The 22233-nt window shown below is 40.8% G+C and overlaps 1 protein-coding gene across 1 annotated transcript in view; it reads left to right on the top strand.

The window, feature by feature from the left end:
• The first annotated feature begins 5617 nt into the window (after positions 1 to 5617).
• The window catches only part of LOC101613156 (glutamyl aminopeptidase), an 85668-nt gene continuing 69052 nt past the window's right edge, over positions 5618 to 22233 (top strand). Inside the window, exons 1-3 of the mRNA XM_045144028.1 lie at positions 5618 to 6555; positions 18758 to 18899; positions 21413 to 21544. Of these exons, the coding sequence (XP_044999963.1) occupies positions 5915 to 6555; positions 18758 to 18899; positions 21413 to 21544 (915 nt within the window). The 5' untranslated portion in view covers positions 5618 to 5914. The remainder of the gene's footprint in view (positions 6556 to 18757; positions 18900 to 21412; positions 21545 to 22233) is intronic.

Raw genomic sequence — 22233 nt, 5'->3', positions numbered from 1 at the left:
TAGCCTTGAAACAGGAATACAGATGACTAAAACTTACTGTTTTATTGATTTTCATTCTTTTTTTTTCTTTTTTCTTTTTTTCAAGGCAGGGTCTCATTCTAGTCAAGGCTGACCTGAAACTCACTCTGTAGCCTCAGACAGGCCTCAAACTCATAGTGATCCTATCACTGCCTCAAGTATTGGGATGGGGGGAGGGGGTGCAACCATACCCAGCTCTTGATTTTCCTTCTTCATAGAGTATTCTGGGGGTGTATTTTCCTCTTCTTTGAAAATTATCCTTTTTCTTTTCCTTCTCCTCTGCCTTTTGTCCCTCTTTCTCCTCATCCTCCCCACACTGTAACTCCCCATATTGAGGTAATTATAAGACAAATTCATCATTTAACAACTAACAAAAGTAAAGTGTGACAGAAGGAACATTTTCCATCTTAAAGCTCATCCTGATGTCTGCAGCAGTTTTTATCTCTTAGGAAGTTTTTCTGGTTCATTTACCCCTAAGTGAATTGAACCAATCAGAGCAACCAACAGGAAACCAAATATGCAAAGACGTAGAGAACAGATGTGGGAAGGGCATGGTGACTGTACAGGGTCACCAAGAACATTGCAGTGTGGATGGAGAACACACTGGTGGCCAAGGCAAATCAAAGATTGTCTTTTCTTGGGCTAGGAGATGGCTCAGAGGCTATAGGCCCTTGCTGCCAAAGCCTGCCAGCCCAGGTTCAGTTCTCCAGTACCCATGTAAAATCAGATGCACAAGGTGGCACATGTTTCTGGAGTAAGTTTGCAGTTGCAAGAGTCCCTGGTGCACCTATTCTCTCTCTATCCTTACTGTCTCTCTTTCTCTGCTTGCACATAAATAAATAACAAAAAATTTTTTAAAGAAAGTGTTGGGCTAGAAAGATGGCTTAGCAGTTAAGGTGCTTGCCTGTGAAGCCTAAGGACATATGTTAGACTCTCCAGACCCCATGTAAGCCAGATGCACAAAGGTGAGGCAAGCACAAGGTCACACGTACCCACTAGATGGTGCAAATGCCTGGAGTTCAATTGCAGTGGTTGAGGTCCTGGTGTACCAATTCTATATCTCTCCTGTCTGTCTCCTCTAGAAAAATAGAAAGTGTCTTTTTTTTTTTTTTAAATTTTTTATTTATTTGAGAGCGACAGACACAGAGAGAAAGACAGATAGAGGGAGAGAGAGAGAATGGGCGCGCCAGGGCTTCCAGCCTCTGCAAACGAACTCCAGACGTGTGCGCCCCCTTGTGCATCTGGCTAACGTGGGACCTGGGGAACCGAGCCTCGAACCGGGGTCCTTAGGCTTCACAGGCAAGTGCTTAACCGCTACGCCATCTCTCCAGCCCAGAAAGTGTCTTTTTGACTCTAAACCTAAATTTTGGAAATGGGGCTGGAGAGATGGCTTAGAGGTTAAGTGCTTGCCTGTGAAGCCTCGATTCCTCAGGACCCATGTTAGCCAGATGCACAAGGGGGCGCATGCGTCTGGAGTTCATTTGCAGTGGCTGGAAGCCTGGTGCGCCCATTCTCTCTCTCTCTCTCTCTCTCTCTCTCTCTCTCTCTCTCTCTCTCTCGATCTGTTGCTATCAAATAAATAAATAAAAATAAACTAAAAAATTTTTTTAAAAAGTTTGGAAGTGACCATGAGATTTACAAAATTTACATGGTTATTGATCACAACTCTAGTGATTTGAAGAGAAATTGCTTTCTAAAGAAAGACAATCTACCTTCACAGAACCTGTAAGATTGGGCTAGTCACCACTCTGTGATGGATAGTGGGAGAGCTCATGAGGCCCCCACATGTGCCTGAAGAATTACTGGCAGCTAATGGTTACTGGGGAGAGGGAGACATCTTCTTCACTGAGATAGTCACTGGTAAATTGCCCAGGCTCTGATAAATACCCCCCCACCCAGCCAGCCGTGATCATGCAAACAATCCTAATTAAATTCATTGTGCAACAACAAGAAGAGTAACAACAACAAAATCACAGGGGAAAGAAGAAAATAGGGGGAGAGGAGCACTAGAAAACAATGGGAGGTGAATATGACCAAAATACATTACATATATGTGGCAAAATTGTTAATAAATAAAATTTTAAAATACAGCCTAAGGTGCAGGTTCTGTTTCCTCCATTGTGAATCCAGCTTGTAGTTTTCTGTTTTGATTTTCCTCAGCCAGGCTTAGGCTGAGATTTACTGGTAGGTATCTATAGCAGTCAAATAGTTGCACTGAGGTGTGAAGTGCTGGTTGCAGTTCTAGACCTGTTCTGGAGCCATAGGAGGCCCCATAGCTTCTGCAGAATGCCAAATTTTGGGATTTACAAAAAGGCTTTAACCTGAATTCCAAGAGAAAAAGAGAGGTGAACACCAGATGTTCAATGTCACAGTGTCAGGCCCCAGGCAAAGCTGTGGGAAGGAATTAATTAAGAAACATCTCCCCTGCCCAATGCCACATGAAATTCCCAGCTCCAGAGTAAATTTCCAGTCTTTCCTGGAATTTGAATAGATTTTATCTCAACGTGTTTGGGATGTATGTTCCATGAAAACTTCCAGGTCTTCCTGATCTTTTCCATCCTCATTCATTTACTATTTCTTTTGTTAGCTCAACAAGCAGTCAATAAGCATTGATTGTCAACTGGAGGGCAAGTGCCCTTTGTACTTGAAATAGATGATTATCTCCATTGTACAAGCTAGGGAAGAACAGTGGTCTAGGAACTACTGTGAATGATTGTGCTCCCCTGGCCTGGACCTAGTGAGTGCAAAATGATAAGCTGAAGCTTTTTTAGACTGCTTATGTCTAACATAGAGTCATTGAACCCAAGATTATCCAATATAAACTATTTGGTCTAGATGGGAGCTTGAAGGGATTCATTGGTCTTATCAGAAGAGATCCTCCACCGTGAAGGCTGATGGAATCCACCTACGGAGGTTGACCCTACATTTGTTTTGGGCTCATATTGACTCTGTCCCCTTCAGGCTGTGTGTTTTATTTCTGTTTCATTAAGCTAGGCAACCTTAATAAGAGGCAGAGTTCTTCACTGAGTACAATTAGCTCTTGATAGTTGGTAAGAAGATCCTGTGGAGAAATAGGCCTTAAACTTAAAATTTTACATACACCCACCCCCCACACATGCACACACAAGCACACACACATACACACACACACACACACACACACACACACACATTTATGTGTTTTTATTTTTTTGGTTTTTTGAGGTATGGTCTCACTCTGGTCCAGGCTGACCTGGAATTAACTTTGTAGTCTCAGGGTGGCCTTGAACTCATGGCGATCCTTCTACCTCTGCCTCCCAAGTGCTGGGATTAAAGGCGTGCGCCACCACGCCCGGCTGTTTTTATTTCTTACAGCAACTTTTTTTAAAGCTTAAATAATGAATTCCTTGTGGAAGTCCAGGCAGAATAGAGGAGTATTTAAGAATAGGGGTTATTTTCAGTCCTCCGATGGCATACTTCATCCCAAAGGCCTATTATCTCTAATAGATAAAAACAGAGTATGGGAAGAGACACTGTCTCTAGAGACAGGGCTGAGTTTATGATAACTCAGATATGTTTGGTTGTTTGAGATTAAAATTATCCTTTCAGTTTAGCACAGTTATATGTGAGTTATTTAAAATCATTTTTCCTTTCGTTTTGCTAAAGTAAATTCGGTCCTTATTTTACTCCCCCCTTTTGAGATGCACTTCAAAATATTTGACCCATCAAACATCAAGTGAAACATCATATGATCTTTTCAATAAAATGGAAGAGGGTTGGAGTTCAAGAGCTAAAATTACAGCTGACTGACCAAATTAAAAAATAATGTAGCATTCAGGAGGTAGAGGCAGGAAGATCGTGGTGAGTTTGAGGCCACCTTAAGACTACATAGTGAAATCCAGGTCAGCCTGGACTAGAGTGAGACCCTAAAACAAACAAACAAACAAACAAACATAAATAAATAAATAAATAAATAAATGATGTGATCTCAAAAAATTTAGGATTGCTTCAGGACATGAAATTAATACAAGATGGACCTATAACTTAGAGAACACAACTTCTCACCCCTCTCATTCCTTTTGTCAGCATTTTTTCATAAGAGACCACCATAAATGTTAGAGTATGATGAACTCTTTAGCCTTGAAAGCGATTTTTTTTCTTGATTCTTTTGTTTAGTTTGTAGTTTAAAATGTTTTAAAGCAGTATTTCTCAGAATGCTTTCCACAGACAAATGCAAGTCCCTTAAATAGTATCTTAGCAGGAGAGGGGGGATGGTGGCTCTTGTCGGCTGAATGTGGAAATTGTTCCATAGTATGTCTGCTCAGTCCTAGCATCTGGAGGCATCTGTAGCCTTGGGGAGAACGGAGGACAACAGAGAACTTTCTGTCTAACCCACTGTATCTATGAACATCCATGGACTAGTCTTTGTAAAAATGCTGGGGGATTTCACAGTTATTTAACCTTGAATATTCCTCTTCTTTAAATAAGGGACACTATTTAATGAGGTAAATATATGTGTTTTATACTAGGACAATGTGAATTCAAACCCCTACTCTGCTGCTTAGCACTTGTGTGATTCTCAGCAATGACAACCTCTAAATGTGGTCTTACCTTTCTCAAAAATGGGTATCATAGCTGGGCGTGGTGGCGCACACCTTTAATCCCAGCACTCGGGAGGCTGAAGTTGGAGGATCACCATGAGTTCAAGGCCACCCTGAGACTACATAGTGATTTCCAGGTCAGCCTGGACTAGAGCGAAACTCTACCTCTAAAACCAAAAAAAAAAGGGGGGGTATCATAATAGTACCAATTAAACAGGACTGTTGGAAAGATTTTAATGAGTTTCTATAGTGTACTTTAAGTTAGTGGCCGGTGTTTGAGAAGTTCTTAAAACTTTTCTAATTATCTTTAGATCTCTCCTATGAGAGACGGCTTATGCCACATCTCAGCTACTCATCATCATCATTGTGATTTCCCTCCACCCCCACCAAACATACCAAACTTCAACCTTAGTTTAGCATGCCAAAATCTCACTTGGAGACAAACTCCAGAGACAAACAGGACTCCTTCCTTGTCTTCCTTCCTTGCAAGCCTTCCCACCTCTGGCTCACTCTCCCTTCCTTTTGCAGTTTCCAGACTGGCTCATTTCTTGCTGCTTCTCTGTCTCCTGTCCAAGCATCCCCCCCCCCTCCGCCCCGACTGCTGTGGGGTTTTTCGCGCTCGGCTTTACTGATCCACTGATTTAACCAATGTTTACCAAGTACCCAAGTGGTCCTTAAGTTTAAGAATCACTCTAAGCCTCCAATGCTAGGATGTGGCTGTGGCTGTGGCTTTGGCAAAGGGCAGCATTTGAATGTTTACATAATAGGAGGGAAAAGAATGAGAACACTTTGGCAGGCGACCTGATAAAATAGTGAAATTCAAGAAGCCCTTTAGTTGAGAAAGAGATTGTGAACTCAGCAGGAGGAAGTCATAGACCCAGTGGCAAAGGTTGAAGTTTTCTATCGTAAGCACACCTCTTCGCCAAATGCTTTCTGGAAGCTGCTGACAGAGCTTGCGGGGGGGGGGGGTCCCTCCTCCTGTTGGCCGATAAGCTGAGCCCTGTTTTATATTTAACTCGCTCCAGTGCAGGAGGGGCAGGATGGGGAGCCGCTGTTTATAAGGGGAGCTGGGCCAACATTCTCTTCTGTCCGCTTAGGAGTCCTCATCCCAAGCCCTGGTTCCCGCGCTCCTCCTGGAGTGGCTGGTGGGAACGAGAGCGAGTGGAGAGAGACGCAGGCAGCCGGAGGGAGAGGTGTGGGAAAGCGGGGGCTGCCAAGCCGGGGGATCCCGTCCAATTGAGAAAGGAAGTCAGCTGACGTTAGTTAGTTAAATTTAACATCCTTTCATGTGTAACATTTGACTTTCGGCAACCAACATGAACTTTGCAGAGGAAGAGAATTCTAAGAGATACTGCATTAAAACCAAACATGTGGCCATCATCTGTGCGGTGGTGGTGGCCGTGGGACTGATAGTGGGACTTTCCGTGGGCTTGACCAGGACGTGTGACTCCGGGGAGGGCACCGCCCCAGCTCCAACTCCTTCCCACCTGCCGGGTGGGAGCACTCCCAGCCCCTCGGACCAGCCTCCCCAGGACCAGGGCGTCTGTCCTGCCAGTGACGATGACAGTGGACCGTGGAGAAACTTCAGGCTGCCGGACTCCATCAACCCGGTACACTACGAGCTGGAGGTGAAGCCGCTTCTGGAGTCGGACACGTACACGGGCAGGGTGAGCATCTCCATCAACGTGAGCGCGCCCACGCGCCAGCTGTGGCTGCATCTGCGCGAGACCAGGGTCACGCGGCTGCCCGAGCTGAGGAGGCCATCTGGGGAGCAGGTACAGGTGCAGAGGTGCTTTGAGTACAAGCCACAGGAGTACGTGGTGGTCGAGGCCCAAGAAGAGCTCCCTGCAACCAGTGGCAATGATCTCTACGTGCTGACCTTGGAGTTCGCGGGCTGGCTGAACGGCTCCCTGGTGGGTTTTTACAAAACCACGTACACGGAGAATGGGCAAGTCAAGTAAGTGCCCGCACCGCTCACCTTGAGCGCGTGCATTCTCTTTCCTTTTCGCTGTGCTTCTGTTCAGTTATTTTGCTGGTCTGAGCTATAGCTGCCCTTGGTTTCAGTTCTGTCTGTCATCTGAGAAGCAAAAGTTCTTGCCTGATTATATTTTCAAAGTTTATCATAAAACCTAAAAGTGGGAAATAAAATGCGTGGTGTAGAGAAACCAGTAAGTCGTTTGTTCTAGGAGGTTAAATCACACCGTACTGTTTCCTATTTTCAGTATTCACATAAACCACCTAAGACTTTTAAAAATACATGTTTTGGTAAGCATTCCCGGTGGTGCTTTGGGAATATATATAGTAGCATTACAATGAATATCTGAAGGGATATTTTTACTGAATGTTAATTACTATTTTGCACATTTTGAAGGAGAACAGACTGAAAAATTACATGAAACCCACAAACTTGTCCCTTTGTCTTCATGCCGGAAGGCAGGCACCCCTGAGCCTGTTTGTTTCCTGAGGTCAGAACCATCTTTCCCACAAAAGCTTTCAGGAAATACTGAAATCATACATCAGTGACTGCACGGGGGGTCAGTCCTGGCGCTGTTACCCATCACAAAATCTGCAATAGTAGTGCCAAGAATTTGCAGTGTAAGCAAAGGTTAAGCAATGATGTACATGAATGTTTTTCCTCCTCAGTCTTTTAAGCACAAGTGTTTATATATACTAATATTTAATATTAAAGTGCTATCTATCATTTATCTACCTGATGTTGACATGGGTTCTTCCCAAAGCTATGTTAAAGGCATAAGCTTTCTCACCGAACTCACAAAACCTTCACACTCCTATGCATGTGGTCCTTGCACCAGGGAGGCTATACCACACTTGAGTTGTCCCTGGACTTGAACCTGCTTTGACCTTTGCCTACATAGATTCTGCAGAGGTCAATGATTGAGAGAGCTTAGTATGGGTGGGGCCACTACACAGACCTTTCCTCTATTGTTTGAAGCTTCATACAATATAAACAAAATTCTTGATCAAAAGTCTTCTTATTATTTACCAGAGGCCCAGAGAGTAAGCAGAAATGCTTCATTGACCCTACATTGCTGTGTGATACACCAAAAAACTGAGTAGAAAGGATAATTTAAAGAAGATAGCTAGAGGACCTATGCTCATATACATCCTATATCTTAGCATTGCAATAAAACAAGCTTATCTATTATTTTCATTCTAGTTTTAAAAGTTGCAATGTAGGAAGCATAGAAAATTAATTTTTAAAAATTTTATTCGCTTATTTGCAAGTAGAGAGAGATAGGGAGAAGAGAGACAGACAGAGAGATAATGGGCATGCCAGGGCCTCTAGCCACTGCAAATGAATTCCAGATGCATGTGTCCCTTGTGCATCTGGCTTACGTGGGTCCTGGGGAATTGAACCTGGGTCCTTTGGCTTTGCAGGCAAATGCCTTAACTGATAACCCACCTCTCCAGCCCTAGAAAATTATTTTTTTAAATTATTTTTTTATCTGAGAGACAGAGAGAGAGAGGGAAAGAGGATGGGTTTTCCAGGGCTTTCAGCTGTGGCAAACAAATTCCATGCACCACCTTGTGCATCTGGCTTACGTGGGTTCTGGAAAATCAAACTTGGTTCTGCAGGCAAATGCCTTACCCACTGAACCATCTCTCCATCTTAGAAAATAATTCTGAAGAGAGGAAAATCAAGAGATCTTACAACAGTTTCACAGAGGCAATGCCTATTCAAATGTTAATTCATATTATAATATTTTGCTAGACAAAGTTGTAATTGCATGTTTATGTCACTCTACATGCATTTCAAAATTTAATATATCATAAACATTTCCTCATCTTTAAATATTTAGTAATACCGAAGATTGTGCAATAGCTCACCATATGAGTGCACTGAAAATTTAACCCTGTTCCCATTGTTGGATCTCTAAATTGCTTGTAATATTTTATTATTATAGAAATGTCAGAAAGAACATAATTGTAATTACATGTTCAAGTGTTCATCCGTTTAGTTCCTTAGGTTAGGATATTATCCTGAAAGTGGACTAATTGAGTGAAAGGGTACAAATATAGCAATAAACTTGACATAACTTTGTTTATATATTACACAAATAATACACAGTCATTATAAAAAATTTGGGAAACAAATAAAATTGTGAGAAAAATCTAAGCATTCATCCTCACTTTACCATTTTATCTCATATCCTTCTACTAAATGACATGATGGATATACAGTAAGCCACTATCTAACTCTGTTGTGGCTTGCTCAACTTTTCCATTAAATGTGGGTATTTAAGTTTCTTTTCTCTAAAACAAGGAACAACCTAATAACCACTTAGAATTATTTGGTGGGATATTTCATAGCATTTTGATACTATGATGGAATTTACATAGAATTTACATAGACAGGGGCAAATGGGAAAGGAAGACAGACAAAAATCTAAAAAATCATAGTGGGAACAATCAAATAGGTTTTTCAGGGAGCTTTTTATGCAGAGACTAGCTAGACATAATTGTAAAAAGACACACAGAGAAAAAGAAGGCTAGTTGCAGTAGGGATTGGAAAGCAGGAGTTAACAACTGACTCATCAGGTGTGCACGGTAAAAGAAGAGATAAATCGACATCCAGCTTTACAGGAGGTACTGTAATGACCAGAGCACAAAAGAAGGTAAATCAGGTTATGGTGTGATTTCAGATGGAAACCAAGGACATATGGGGAAAAAAAAAAGCATGAAGGAGAAGAGTTCAGTTATACAGATTGAGTGACTGCGGAGATGGGCTAAAGTCATGGTCCAGGTGGCCCCACATATCTCATCTGAGTGATGGCTTTCATCTTTAGTTGATATTGGGAACAGAAGAGAAAGAGCTGGCTTAGAAGGGAAAGCCTGAAGGTAAGTGTCAGGCTTGTTGAAGGCTGGCTCAACAGGAGGAGATGACTGGTTGGTGTTTGAGTAAATATTTTTGAAGCAAAAAGTCAAAGTTTGTGATCAGATTCAGGAGATGTGTGAGATTATACATTGTACATGGGAGGGTTGTATCCCAACCCATATAAATGTGTGTACTCAATCATGTGTATTTTTTGATCTTGAACATTTTTCACATATGTATATGTGTATGTGGCATGCCTGTGTTGTTATATGTGTATATGTGTGCATATGTGTGTATGTGTGTTTGCATATATGTGGTACCTGTGTAGAGGGTACACATATACATAGGTGTACAGGCACGTGCATGTACATTTGTGTGGAGGCCAGAGGTTGGTATTGGATGTCTTTCTTGATTGCTCTCTACTTTAGTTTCTGAGGGAGGATCTCTCACTTAGACACAAAGTTCACAGATCAGCTAGTCCAGCTATACAACTTGCTGTCCCCTCTCCTATACACCACAGGGATAACCTGTCCGCCCAACACTTACCTGAGTGCTAGGGATCTGAATTCAGATCCTCAGGCTTACATGTGGGTCCTTTATTGACTGAGCCTTCTCCCTCCCCTGAGCTTGAAATTTTAACATAATCACTGTTATTAAACACTGATATGTAAAGTATTCAGTATATTATTAATATAGAATAATATTTAGAGATTACTTTGTGTGGGAGGCCTAGTAATATTTATTTTTAACTGCTTTTAGCTAACAATTTTTTTACATGTATGCAGTGTACTTTGATCATGATCCTCTCCCATTACTTTCTCTTTTTAAAAGTTGTTTGTAACTTTCAAACATGTACATCATGTATTTTGGTCATAATCCCTACCATTACCTTCTGTTGCCTTCGTCCTCTATCCCTCTCCGCTGAATTTATTTTTCTTTCCAACTAGTCCTTCTTTCCTCTTCTATTTTTCTGTCTTCTTTACCTTTAATTTTTTTTTTATTTTTATTTTAGAGCGAGAGAGGGAGAGAAGGAGAGAGAAAGCGAGACAGAGAATTAGGGTGCCACCACTGTAATCAAACTCCAGATGTTTGTGCCACCTAGTGGGCATTTGCAATCTTGTACTTGCCTCACCTTAGCATATGGCTTACTTGAGATTTGGAGAGTCAAGCATGGGTCCTTAGGCTTTGCAGGCAAGCACTGTAACCACTAAGCCATCTCTCCAGCCCTTCTTTTCCTGTTTTTTGTCCTCTATCATCCATGTTGAAATGTTGATGGGCCCAGTATTATGCAGGTGTGGTGCAGGGAGTGGCATCTACTGTGAGGTCATGGATGTAATGGCTGCTTCATGTCAGTATGACAGCTTTCCAAAACAGTCCACCTCATCCTCTGGCTCTTACATTTTCTCTGCAATTATTTTCAGTTTTTAAGCAAGGAAATAAAAAGGAAAGCAGTTTTAGGGGAAATGGGGAGATGATTTAAAGGTTAAGGCACTTGCCTGCAAAGCCTAATGACCCAGGTTCATTTCCCCTGAATCCACCTAAAACCAGACGCACAAAGTGGTGCATGCATCTGGAGTTTGTTTGCAATGTCTAAAAGCCCTGGTGTGCCTATCCTTTTCCTCTGCCACCCTCCCTCCCTCTGGTTGCAAATAAATATATATTTTTATAAGTTTTGAAAAGGCAGTTTTATTTGATCTCGAATATGTTTTGCACAGAAAACAAGACATCTGAAGATTAAACAATGAACTGGTTCCTTCAGTCCACCACAAAACACTGTGGGGTGTCTTGTCCTGGCTGAACAGCTCCCCTGCACAGACTACACAGACACTTTGCTTTTGTGACTATTGCCCTTGTGTCATAAGCTATTTGCTTAAGGATTTCACCCAAAGTTTACTCATTAGTTTGCTGGCTCTGGTTATTAAATTACTAAACATAGCCTGAGAGTCTACTAGAAAAGCTGTGCCCTGTGATTTATGAGATAACCAGATAGGTTTGGCTTTTTTGTTGTTGTTGTTGGGGGGAGTAAATTGGGCTGTGAGTTACCTCATTACCTTTTCAGCCTCAGCCCTCTCTGAAATCACCATGGTTTCATGTACTCATAGAGTCAGAGCGAGTCTCATTGATGTGGTGAGTGGCTTATTAACAGGCATGGAGAGCCCTCGACCATGGAGAAGTGGCTCACCTCAGTGCATCTGCCTGACATGATACATACTTACAGCAGACTGAAGAAAATCACTTATGAATTTCTCCCTGTATTGTTGTATTTCTTTCCATTCATTTGCAACACAATTTATCAGATTTCAAAAAGAACTTTTGATCACTGAGTAAAAAAGTGACCCGAGGTTTCTATACTGCTATCTTATATAACTTGTTTCCAAATTTGCTTAATTAGGAAAATAGAACTTGTATAAAATAGCACATCTATAAACAGAAGATTTTGATTCATTCAGTAGCCCATGAGAAAAATAGCAAGTTGTTATTTTTTAAAGTGGCTACACGATCTATAATGTTAACACAGAAAATAGATTTTTTCCAGTTCATACTCTTGCCAAATGAATGGATTTTTAGCATGTTAGATTGTGGAAAGCACTGTCAGAGAGCATTGGCAGGGGCTTGTATGGTGTGTATACACTTGTAAACCCAGTTCTCAGGACACTGCAGCAGGAGGGTCAGGAGTTCGAGGCCAGCCTGGGCTACAGAGTGAAACAGTCTCAGCAAGAAAAATAAAGCAAGTTTTACTCTCTAGATTACAGGAAACAGAGTAAGGTATGTCTTAATCCTATTATGTAAATATCAGGAGAGTTGCTACATGTGATCTCCTCTCTCCATGTGAAGAAACAAGACTGCTATAGTAACTAGATTTTCAGCTTGAGGAGACAAAAATCAGAAGGATTTGTGCCTTACTCAATGTCACACATAAGGGACCAAAGCAGGATTAGACTTTCAGATTTTTTACTCTTAGAAAAGAGTTTTCCCCTGTAAAATTTTCTAGATCTTGGGCCGGAGAGATGGCTTAGTGATTAAGATGCTTGCCTACAAAGCCAAAGGACCCAGGTTCAATTCTCTAAGACCCATGTAAGCCAGCTGCACAAGGTGGCACATGCATCTGGAGTTTGCAGAGGCTGAAGGCCCTGGAATGCCCATTCGCTCTCTCTTTCTCTCACTCAAATAAAGAAAAATAAAAAATATTTTAAAATATGTATTTTTTTATACATCTATACTTTGACAAGGAAAAAAAAAATCCACAGTTGTTGTCTATGGTTGACTAATGTCACTTTACCTGAAGGGGCAAATAAAGCAGATCAAACACACAAAGGAGTTATGTGTCCATTTCTACAGGCGATCTCGGGGATCATGCAATTCAGAAGGACAGATGGGCAGAACCCTTACTAAAAGAGAACATGAAGAATTAAAATTCCTTCTCTCAGGGCTGTGTGGATGGCTCAGTACACACATAAAAGCGAGGAGTGTAGTGCTCACCTGTAATCTCACTGCTGGGGCGCTGGAGACAGGTGGACTCCTGAGGCTTGCTGGTTAGCTATCTAGCTGAATCAGTGAGCTCTAGGTTCAGTGAGATAGTCTGTCTCAAAAATAAAGTGGAAAGTCACTAAAGAGGACATCTAACATCTATCTCTGTCCTCCACATATATTCACACATTCCTGTGCACACACACCATATTAAAGAAAAAAGTTCTCTCCTGAGCTTTTAGAAGTATATACTCTAGCATCTGGCAGACAGTGAAATAAAGTCAAAGTATTTGAAAATATACACAATGGCTATTGTTCCAGAAAGTGTTGCTCCCCTCAATCCTCCTCCCTCATCATGTGCTTACCTGAACCTTCACACTACTCTCTCTTTCTCTCTCTCTTACACACACACACACACACACACACACACACACACACACACACACAGGAATTAGTAAACTGGTTTATTTCTGAGGTGTGACTAAACTGAAACATTCTTCTAGGGAGGGAGTGACATTTTCTCTGTCTCTGGGGAAAAAAAGTCAGAACTCAGAATTCAAAAGGAAAAGGCAGCTGACTAAACATGGGACTTCAGCTTGCTAGGTCTTGTTATAAAACCTCATTACTGTGGGACAATGTACAAGTTTCTTTATAGTCGGCTGTATTTATAATTCAGGTGTTAGAAATTTCCTTAAGTATTGTGTTGCAGAATAAATTCTTAATTAAGACTCTTCTTGAGGAACTTTTCATTTTGAAATAACTTCAAACTACATAAAAGTTACAAGAATAGTATGTGGAATGTCTAGAAATAATTTACCCAGATTCACAAATTATTTACATTTTGCCCTCTCTTCTTCCTCTTATCTTCCCTCCCTTCCGACAGTACCTTTGCTTCTTAACATCAAGGGGTATTTCTCTTGTACAGGTATTCTCTAACATGACAATGTACAATTTGTAAAATCAGGAAAAGTGCCATTGGCATAATTATCTAATCCACAGTCCATAAGCAAAGTTCATCAGGTGACCTAATGAAATCCTATCAATTTTCTCAGCACCGTTTTCAGCTTGGAAGCATGCTCTGCATCAGCAACCTACCCTTTACCCTCCTTTGAAGCAGATGGTTCCTTTCATTTCCTTAGCTTCCTCAGGCTTGATATTTTTGAAGAGCACAGGCTGGTTATTTTGTGAACACCTCCCAACTTGTGTTTGTCTGCCTATCTTTATGATTTAGAATTGTGAGTTAAGCATTTCTGTTAGGAATATTGAAAAATTTGTGTATCCCACTCAGGAAATCATATCAGCAGACACAGCCCATGTTTGGACTATTAAAAGCCAATTATTATTAGTAAAGCTACTTTAAATATTTTGATTTAAATCGTGTCCAGAAATTTTCTCTATTGCAAAAATGAGGGTTCTTTTTTAATGTGTGGATGTGTATGATGCGTGTGTGTGTGTGTGTGTGTGTGTGTGTGTGTGTGTACAAGTTAATGCATGTGCATATGGAGGTCAGAGGACAACTGTTGCATGTTTGTCCTCTCCTGTGTTCTATTTGAGACAGAATTCCTTCTCTTCCTTCCTTCTTTCTTTTCTGCTACTACATGTGTGGCAGTCTAACTGGACAGATTTTACTGGCTCCACCTCCCACTGATGTAGGCATCTTGGGATCACAGACACCTGTGCTCCTCTGTGCCCAGCTTTAAATGGGTGCTGGGGAATTGACCTCAGGCAAGCAGGCCTACAAGCAAGTGTCTCTTAGTCCTAAACCTCAATTATTGTAATGTAATTTTCTGGAGAGTCTTTGAAACTGGCAAATATCTCTTCATTAAACTTTACCCACTTGTCTCAGCATCCGCTGAAGATTTTGCCAAGTCAAAATTCTAAAATTGTTAGTTTGGGCTGGAGAGATGGCTTAGTGCTTAAAGTGCATGCCTATGAAGCCTAAGGACCCAGGTTCGAATCTCTAGGTCACACAGAAGCCAGATACACATGGTGACACATGCATCTGGAGTTCGTTTGCAGTAGCTAGAGGCCCTGGTGTACCTATTCTCTCTCTCTCTGCCTCTCTCTCTCTTTCTAATAAATAAATGAAAATAAAATCTTGAAAAAATTATTAGTCTGTAAGAGTTTGGGATGTGGTTCATTTGTAGAGTGGTTGCCTAGCATGCACAAGGCCAAAGGGTTCAATCGCCAGTCCCACAAATTACAGTAAGATCAAATAATTGATCTATAATATGTTTAAAGACCTTTTCCTTCTCCCTGGCTCACTGATTTATTCATCTTTAGTCTTTTTTTTGGAGGGGGGTTATTTGTATGTTTTTCGAGGTAGGGTCGCGCTGTAGCCCAGACTAACCTGGACTTTGCTATGTAGTCTCTAGGTGGCCTCCCAACTCACTGAGACCCTCCTACATCTGTCTCCTGAGTGCTGGGATCAAAGGCATGTGCCACCATGTCACTTTATAATCTTAAGGATTCATGGGTTCTTAATTTACTCAATGGGTTGTAATCCCATTATTTATTTTGATGTTCCAGTCCCCTTAAGTTTGGTCTGTGGTGATCCTGTCATGCAGGCTGTGTCCCTTGACTTATTCCCAGGATTCTTTGCATACTTCCTTACTTTCTGGCCCAGTGAAATGCCCTCAGACCATCTTGGACTTCGCTGACGCAGCTCTAGAAGCAGCTACTTGTCTAAGGAGCGCTGGCTCCTTTCAGAAGAGAAGGATACTTGGAAGTCAGCCTGTAGGAGCTTACAACTCATCTAGTCTTGCTCCACAGACAGCCAGGCAATGCCTCTGTGTGTATTTCTCTATTTATGTGCCCATACCTACAGTAAAAGCCATCCACTCACAATGAAACAATTATAACACAGTACAGTTTAGTCTTTCCTTTGCAAGAAGTCTATTGTTACTCTCAAACTGCTTTTTCATTTGACAAGCCTAAAAAACTCCCAGAGAAGGTTGCTTTGCAATGGCTAGCACACACCATTATAAAAATACAAACCTACTGACTAGAGTTCAATAGTTGCAGTTAAATTTAAATTAAGTTTATATAAATTGAAATGCACAAATCTAATGAACACAACTCAATGAACTTTGACAAATGCACCCCTCTTTGCTGCCCACAGCCCTAGGAGGACATAGAATTTTTCTATCACCTGATAACTTTCCCTCCTTTAGTCAACACTCTCTATAAATTCACTTTACTGATTTTATTTGTCTATAAATTGACTTCCTGGACAAAAAATTTCAATAATTTTACTTATTTATTTGTAAGCAGAGAGATAGAAGAGAGACAGACAAAGAGAATGGTTGCGCCAGGGCCTCCAGCCACTGCAAATGGACCACTTTGTGCACCTGACTTTATGTGGGTACTGGGGAATTTAACTCAAGTCATTAGGCTCTGCAGGCAAGTGCCTAAACTGCTGAGTCATCCTTCCAGCCCTGGCCCAAAATTTTAACAAGTAAGTTTTAGTCTCTTATTAGCATACAATAATTATACATAATAATTTCCTTATGACATTTTCATATTTGATCATATTTACCCCCACTATCCTCTCTTGTTCCTCTCCCACTGGTCTCTTCCTCTTCTTTCATGTCTCCCTTCTACTTTCATGTCATTTGTGGTGTTTTTAGTGACCCAATAAGTTTAATTAGGGTTATTTGCAGAAGCATGGACATAGTACTAGTGACTGTACACTGAAGAAAATGTCACTCTCTCCTTCTGTAACCATTAACTGTCAATAGCTCTTCAGGGAAAGATATGACCTAATGAGACTCTCTCCCAACCATGATGGACTGCTAATGTTGATGGCCCAACACTGGGCAGGTGAGTGTGCACCTGCTGTGAGCTCATGAGAACAATGGCTTTGCCATGCCAGGAAAACTGCATCCCACAACACTCCACCCCTTCCTCCAGCTCCTACCCTCTTTCCAACCCCATGTTCCCTGAATTTTTGAAGGGGTGATATAGATGTCTCATTTAGGGCTGGGTATGCAACAGTCACTTTTTCGCAGCACTTTGACCAGTTATGAGTCTCTATAGCACAGACTTTTTTTTCTTCAATTGAGAGAAAATAAAAGCTTCTCTGATCAAAGTTTAAAGCAGCACTAATCTATAGGCCTAAACATAAATATTTACAAGGCAGTGTGGCAGGCACATCATATCCACTTAGCAAAATCACAGCAATATATTTCTCATTAGACTGATGACCTCTGTGGCCCCGGTCTTTTGACCAGCTTTACAGTACCACACATGGATTCCTTCCTCTGGAGGAAGCCTTAAATCCAATCAGAAAGTAGTTGGTTGCATTATAGCAGTATGATAATACTATACCACTGGGTACAACTTGCTTAGCATTTTTCATATCTAGAAATAGTTAAGAAAAATATTTAAATGTGAATTTTTTTATAGATGGATATTGGCCTATGGCATATTCATTGTTAGATAAATTAACATGTAAAACAAATAGTTCAACCAGATCCTTGATTCACCAAGCTTGCCTTACCTCAAATTCCCTGATGCACTGTGCTTTAGCACTACATGAAGTCCTTTTTCACCAGAGGGATTTGTTACTTGCTGTGCTCTCTGCTAGATCAAGTTTCCCTTCAGACTCCTTTGTCTGGCTCTTTGTCATCCTACAAATTACTATAGCATCAATTCCAAGAGCTCCCTTCAGAATACCTTAAGTTGCTCATCAGTTTCCCTCAGTCATCCTCCTAAGCTTATCTGTGTGTACGTCTATGACCTCATGAGAGACTAGCGACCTTATGTTATACGTTGGAAAGTTTTTGTTGTTTTATAGCATAATATCTGCAAATGTGTACATGCATTTACCCTCGTGCTTGGGGTTGCAAGAGGGAGACACAAGTGTGAATAATGTCTGCAAATGTGTGCATGTATATATCCTAGTGCTGGGGTTGCAGGAGTGAGACACAAGTCTGGCTCTTTAGCCGAGTTCCCTTTATAATATGCCTCCCTTAGTCTTTTAGAATCCTGATGGACAAATGTTTCTCTTCTACAAATTATTAAGGAGATAAATCATTATGTCCTTACTTTTGTAGTTTTACTTTACTGATCTTTCCAATGAGCAAATATACAACCCAATTTGCTTATTGTAATGTACTTACACATAAAAACTTTGGAAAATAGGTTTCACTGTGAAATTCCATAAATGTCAAACTTTAACACTTCGATAAATATAAGCGCATGCTTAGTAAAAACCATAAAAGACTGCAGCTGTCTTTCAAGTGTGAGCTTTTTAATTAAAAAGAAATAATGCTGGAGATTGAACCCAGGACTTTGCATATGCCAAGTGTGTGGTCTCCCACTGAACTACATCCATGGCTATTAAAATTAGGTATCAACTAGCATTGTTTTCACATGGAAATGAACTGGGGTTCTGTCAGTGTAACATAAACAAGGAAGAACATGTCGCTGGGGACAGGAATAGGGAAGCTGGAAGCTATTCCTCTGCTCTATGATGGAACACACCTGCTCACTGCTGGCAGAACAGTGAAAACAGGCCTTTGAGTTCGGGCGTATGTTTATCTGGTTCTTCTCAGCGGCTTTGGATGGAGAGAGTCATTTAATCATAATTGGATTTACTTTTCCTCATCTAACAGATTTTTAGTCACAGTATCAACAGATTTAAATATTTGCATATGCTATCAGAAGTAGTCTGTGTCAGGATTTTGATTTAGTCTTTACTCTGAAAGTTCCAAGAGACTGGCAGTCTTCTAGACAGAGCCTCATGTGATGTAAGAATTATAATTACATAGTTTATTCTCTCAGTAGGCGTGGGAACACAGGGGCTGTCAGAAGAGATCGCAGACATTATGTGTATGTGTTTGTTCTGAAGGAGCATAGCGGCCACTGACCACGAGCCTACAGATGCCAGAAAGTCCTTTCCTTGTTTTGATGAGCCCAACAAAAAAGCAACTTACACGATATCCATCATTCACCCCAAAGACTATTATGCCCTTTCAAATATGCCAATACAGGTGAGTATTCTTACCTTGTTTTGTTTATTCAGGTCATCTGTTTACATTACCAGATGAATTGTCAGATTTACAGAAGAGAACCCACTGTTTGAAAGCTAAATATGTGCTAAATATTGATTTAGAAAATGTGAATACATCTGAGAAGTCATTTTTTCTTTTCCTTGAATCCTTGAAGTTGTCAGCCTATGATATCATAGTCCAACAGTAAATTCACTTTGCAATATTTAAGCAAAAAAGAATATAACAGACATAGATTGTCTGGGCCTTTGCTTCACCAACATAGCTCACTGGTCATGAAAAATCAGTAACAACAATTTCTAGGGTCTACTCACCACTTAGACTTTTCAGTTCAATAGAAATCCAGTTTTTTTTTAACTAGATAATACTAGTTTAAAAAATCATTACAGGGGCTGGAGGGATTGCTTAGTGGTTAAGGCTGTTGCCTGCACAGTCTAAGGACCCAGGTTCAATTCCCCAGTACCCATGTAAGCCAGATGTACAAGGTGGCACATGCATCTGGAGTTCATTTGCAGTGGCGGGAGACCCTGGTGTGCCCATTCTCTCTCTGTCTCTCAAATAAATAAATACCTAAATAAAATACTTTTAAAAGTCATTACATAAATACCGAGCTTCAGAAGCCAACTTCAGAATGTACCATACCCACAGGGTTTTCAAGTGTTGAATAAATAATAGGCTGTAATATTTTCTACTTGTATAGTTGTTAATTAACATAGGACTCTTTGCTCTTTGTCTCCCTAATAAGTAACATAGTAAACTAAATGCTATTTCCTCAAATTTGAGGTTTACAATACTTGATGTACGTAAATTGCAAAGGAGTCAGGCTCATCCTTAGGTATGGTTGTCATCTACCCAGTTTCAGAAGGACACCTAAACTGAAATTATACCTCCTATCTTTCAGATTCATTACCTGAAATATCACTGTCACAGTCAACTTTGTGTCGCAGGCAGAAAGCACTGAACCAAAGCAGCTTGTGGGAGGAAAGGGTTAATTTTGCCTTACAGATTTCAGGGGAAGCTCCATGATGGTGAGGGAAAATGATGGCATGAGCAAAGGATGAACATCACCTCCTAGCCAACATCAGGTGGACGACAGCAGCAGGAGAGTGTGCCAAACACTGGAAAGAGGAAGCTGGCTGTAACACCCATGAGCCTGCCTCCAACAATACACTGCCTCCAGAAGGCTCCAATTCCCAAGCTGCCACCAGCTGGGGACCTAACATTCAGAACACATAATTTTATGGGGGACACCAGAATCAAACCATCACAATCACTAACATCCTAGCAAATAATAAAATATTCCTCAATGAAACAAAAATAAACTAAAGAACACAAAGGCATATAGGTTAATATGTAAATGGTCACTAGATGCCCATGCCTCAATGTGAACCTGTCTATTAGTGAGTTTTTGTGAAGTGTCAGGTACCTGAGAAATCAAATTCATATAGGAGAGGAGGAAAGGACAGAGGTAAAGTTTACCACATCAATCAAAGAGATGGGAACAAAGGTACAGGTGCTATTAGAGTCATGGAATGAATGAGGGGGAGTCAAAGCATAAGGACAAAGAAGGCAGACCTGCCATCTGTACCTGAGATCTCCTGTATGACATTAGTTGTACTTGCTTACCTTCTATTGAATTCAGATAATAAAGCTGAGAGGAGGAGGAGTCTCTGGCTCATTAAAAAACCAGAGCCAATACTAGCAAGCTTTATTGTGGAATAGTTAATCCCTCTAGAACTCCAGTGCCTTTATGAGCACATACACACCTGGGTAAGCATGTGTCAATCCCAGTCCAGCCTCCTTCACTTCATTTGCTTTTACAGCTTCCTGTCTAGATAGTGGCTATATGAGGATGTGGAGCTGCTCAAGACTTGCTAGCAAGAACTGAACAAGTATTCATGGCTGAATTGTTAGGATGGGTGATTGACCAGAAGGATGACAGAGCTTGCACGGGCAATCAGCCATATGATTAGTAGTTGTATCCAGCAGTGGGACCCTCTGCTCTGCCAGATGAAACCAAGTCACTGACTTCAGTGGCCATAACTTTGGTCTCCAATGTAGACAACAGGAGCTAGGAAAAAGAATTAAATGTTCATTACCCATGCAGTGATTGATTTATCACACTAGTTGAGACCTGCTTGATTCTTCCCTCTGCAAGACTTTCAGCCTATTCTTTATGAAATAATTATAGTATCCTCTGAAATATGGTTAGGACTGTGTGGTTTATGGATTATGATCAACTCCTCTCCAGTTAATATCACAGTCAGAACTTTATTCCTCCCTGAGAAACCTGATAAGTCTATAATTCAATCAATCTTGCACAGTATTGAAGATAAAGTAAACTTTCTTGTATTTTTTTTCAACATCACCACAAATACTTTTACCTTTGAATTTGACAAAAAACTTCTGACTTCCAAGTAGGGCTTGGGGTAATCATTTGTCTTGTGTACAATTGCACTGTTGATAAATGACAGGGGATCTTTTGTTTTCCACAGAATGTAGAGGCAGTGGATGACCAGTGGAATCGAACAACTTTTCAGAAGTCTGTCCCCATGAGTACTTACTTGGTGTGTTTTGCTGTACATCAATTTACTAACATTCAGAGAATATCAAATAGCGGAAAACTTGTGAGTCCCATTATATTTCAAAACTTACTACCAGTGCATATATGATTAATTTTCTTTTAAAGATAATTGCAGGCTGGAGAGATGGTTTAGCAGTTCAGGCGCTTGCTCGTGAAGCCTAACGACCCAGGTTTGATTCTCCAGGTCCCATGTAAGCCAGATGCCCAATGTAACACATACATCTGGAGTTCCTTTGCAATTGCTAGAGGCCCTGGCATGCCCCTTCTCACTCTCATTCTCTCTCTCTGTCTTAAATAAATAAATAAATAAATAAACATCATAAAAATGTATTAAATAAGATAATTGCGCTTATTGCATTTTCATACATCAGGCAACTGAAGCACATTGAACACCATAGGAAAATGTAAATTGAAAGGATACAGGTGAAAAAGAAATAAATGTGACTCTAAATATTCTTAGCCTTGACTTATTTGAAAGGGAAAATTCACTGTATATCCAAAGCTAGGTATGTTAAATATGTTAAAATCTTTGGGCCCACCCAATTTACTTACATCACTGGGTTATGTGTTGCATGCTAGCTACAGACCAAAGAAAGGAGGAAACATGGATGAATAGCTTTCAAGTAAGCAAGAACTAAGATGTTTACTATACCATTCTGCTTGCACCTCAAAATGAGAGGAACTACATTAAATGCTGAGTGAAAAAAGAAAAAAAAAGTTGGTTTGGAGGGA

The sequence above is a fragment of the Jaculus jaculus genome, chromosome 2 (genome assembly GCF_020740685.1).
Source record: "Jaculus jaculus isolate mJacJac1 chromosome 2, mJacJac1.mat.Y.cur, whole genome shotgun sequence".
Taxonomy (NCBI): Eukaryota; Metazoa; Chordata; class Mammalia; order Rodentia; family Dipodidae; genus Jaculus; species Jaculus jaculus.
This window is presented reverse-complemented; position numbering and strand designations above follow the sequence as displayed.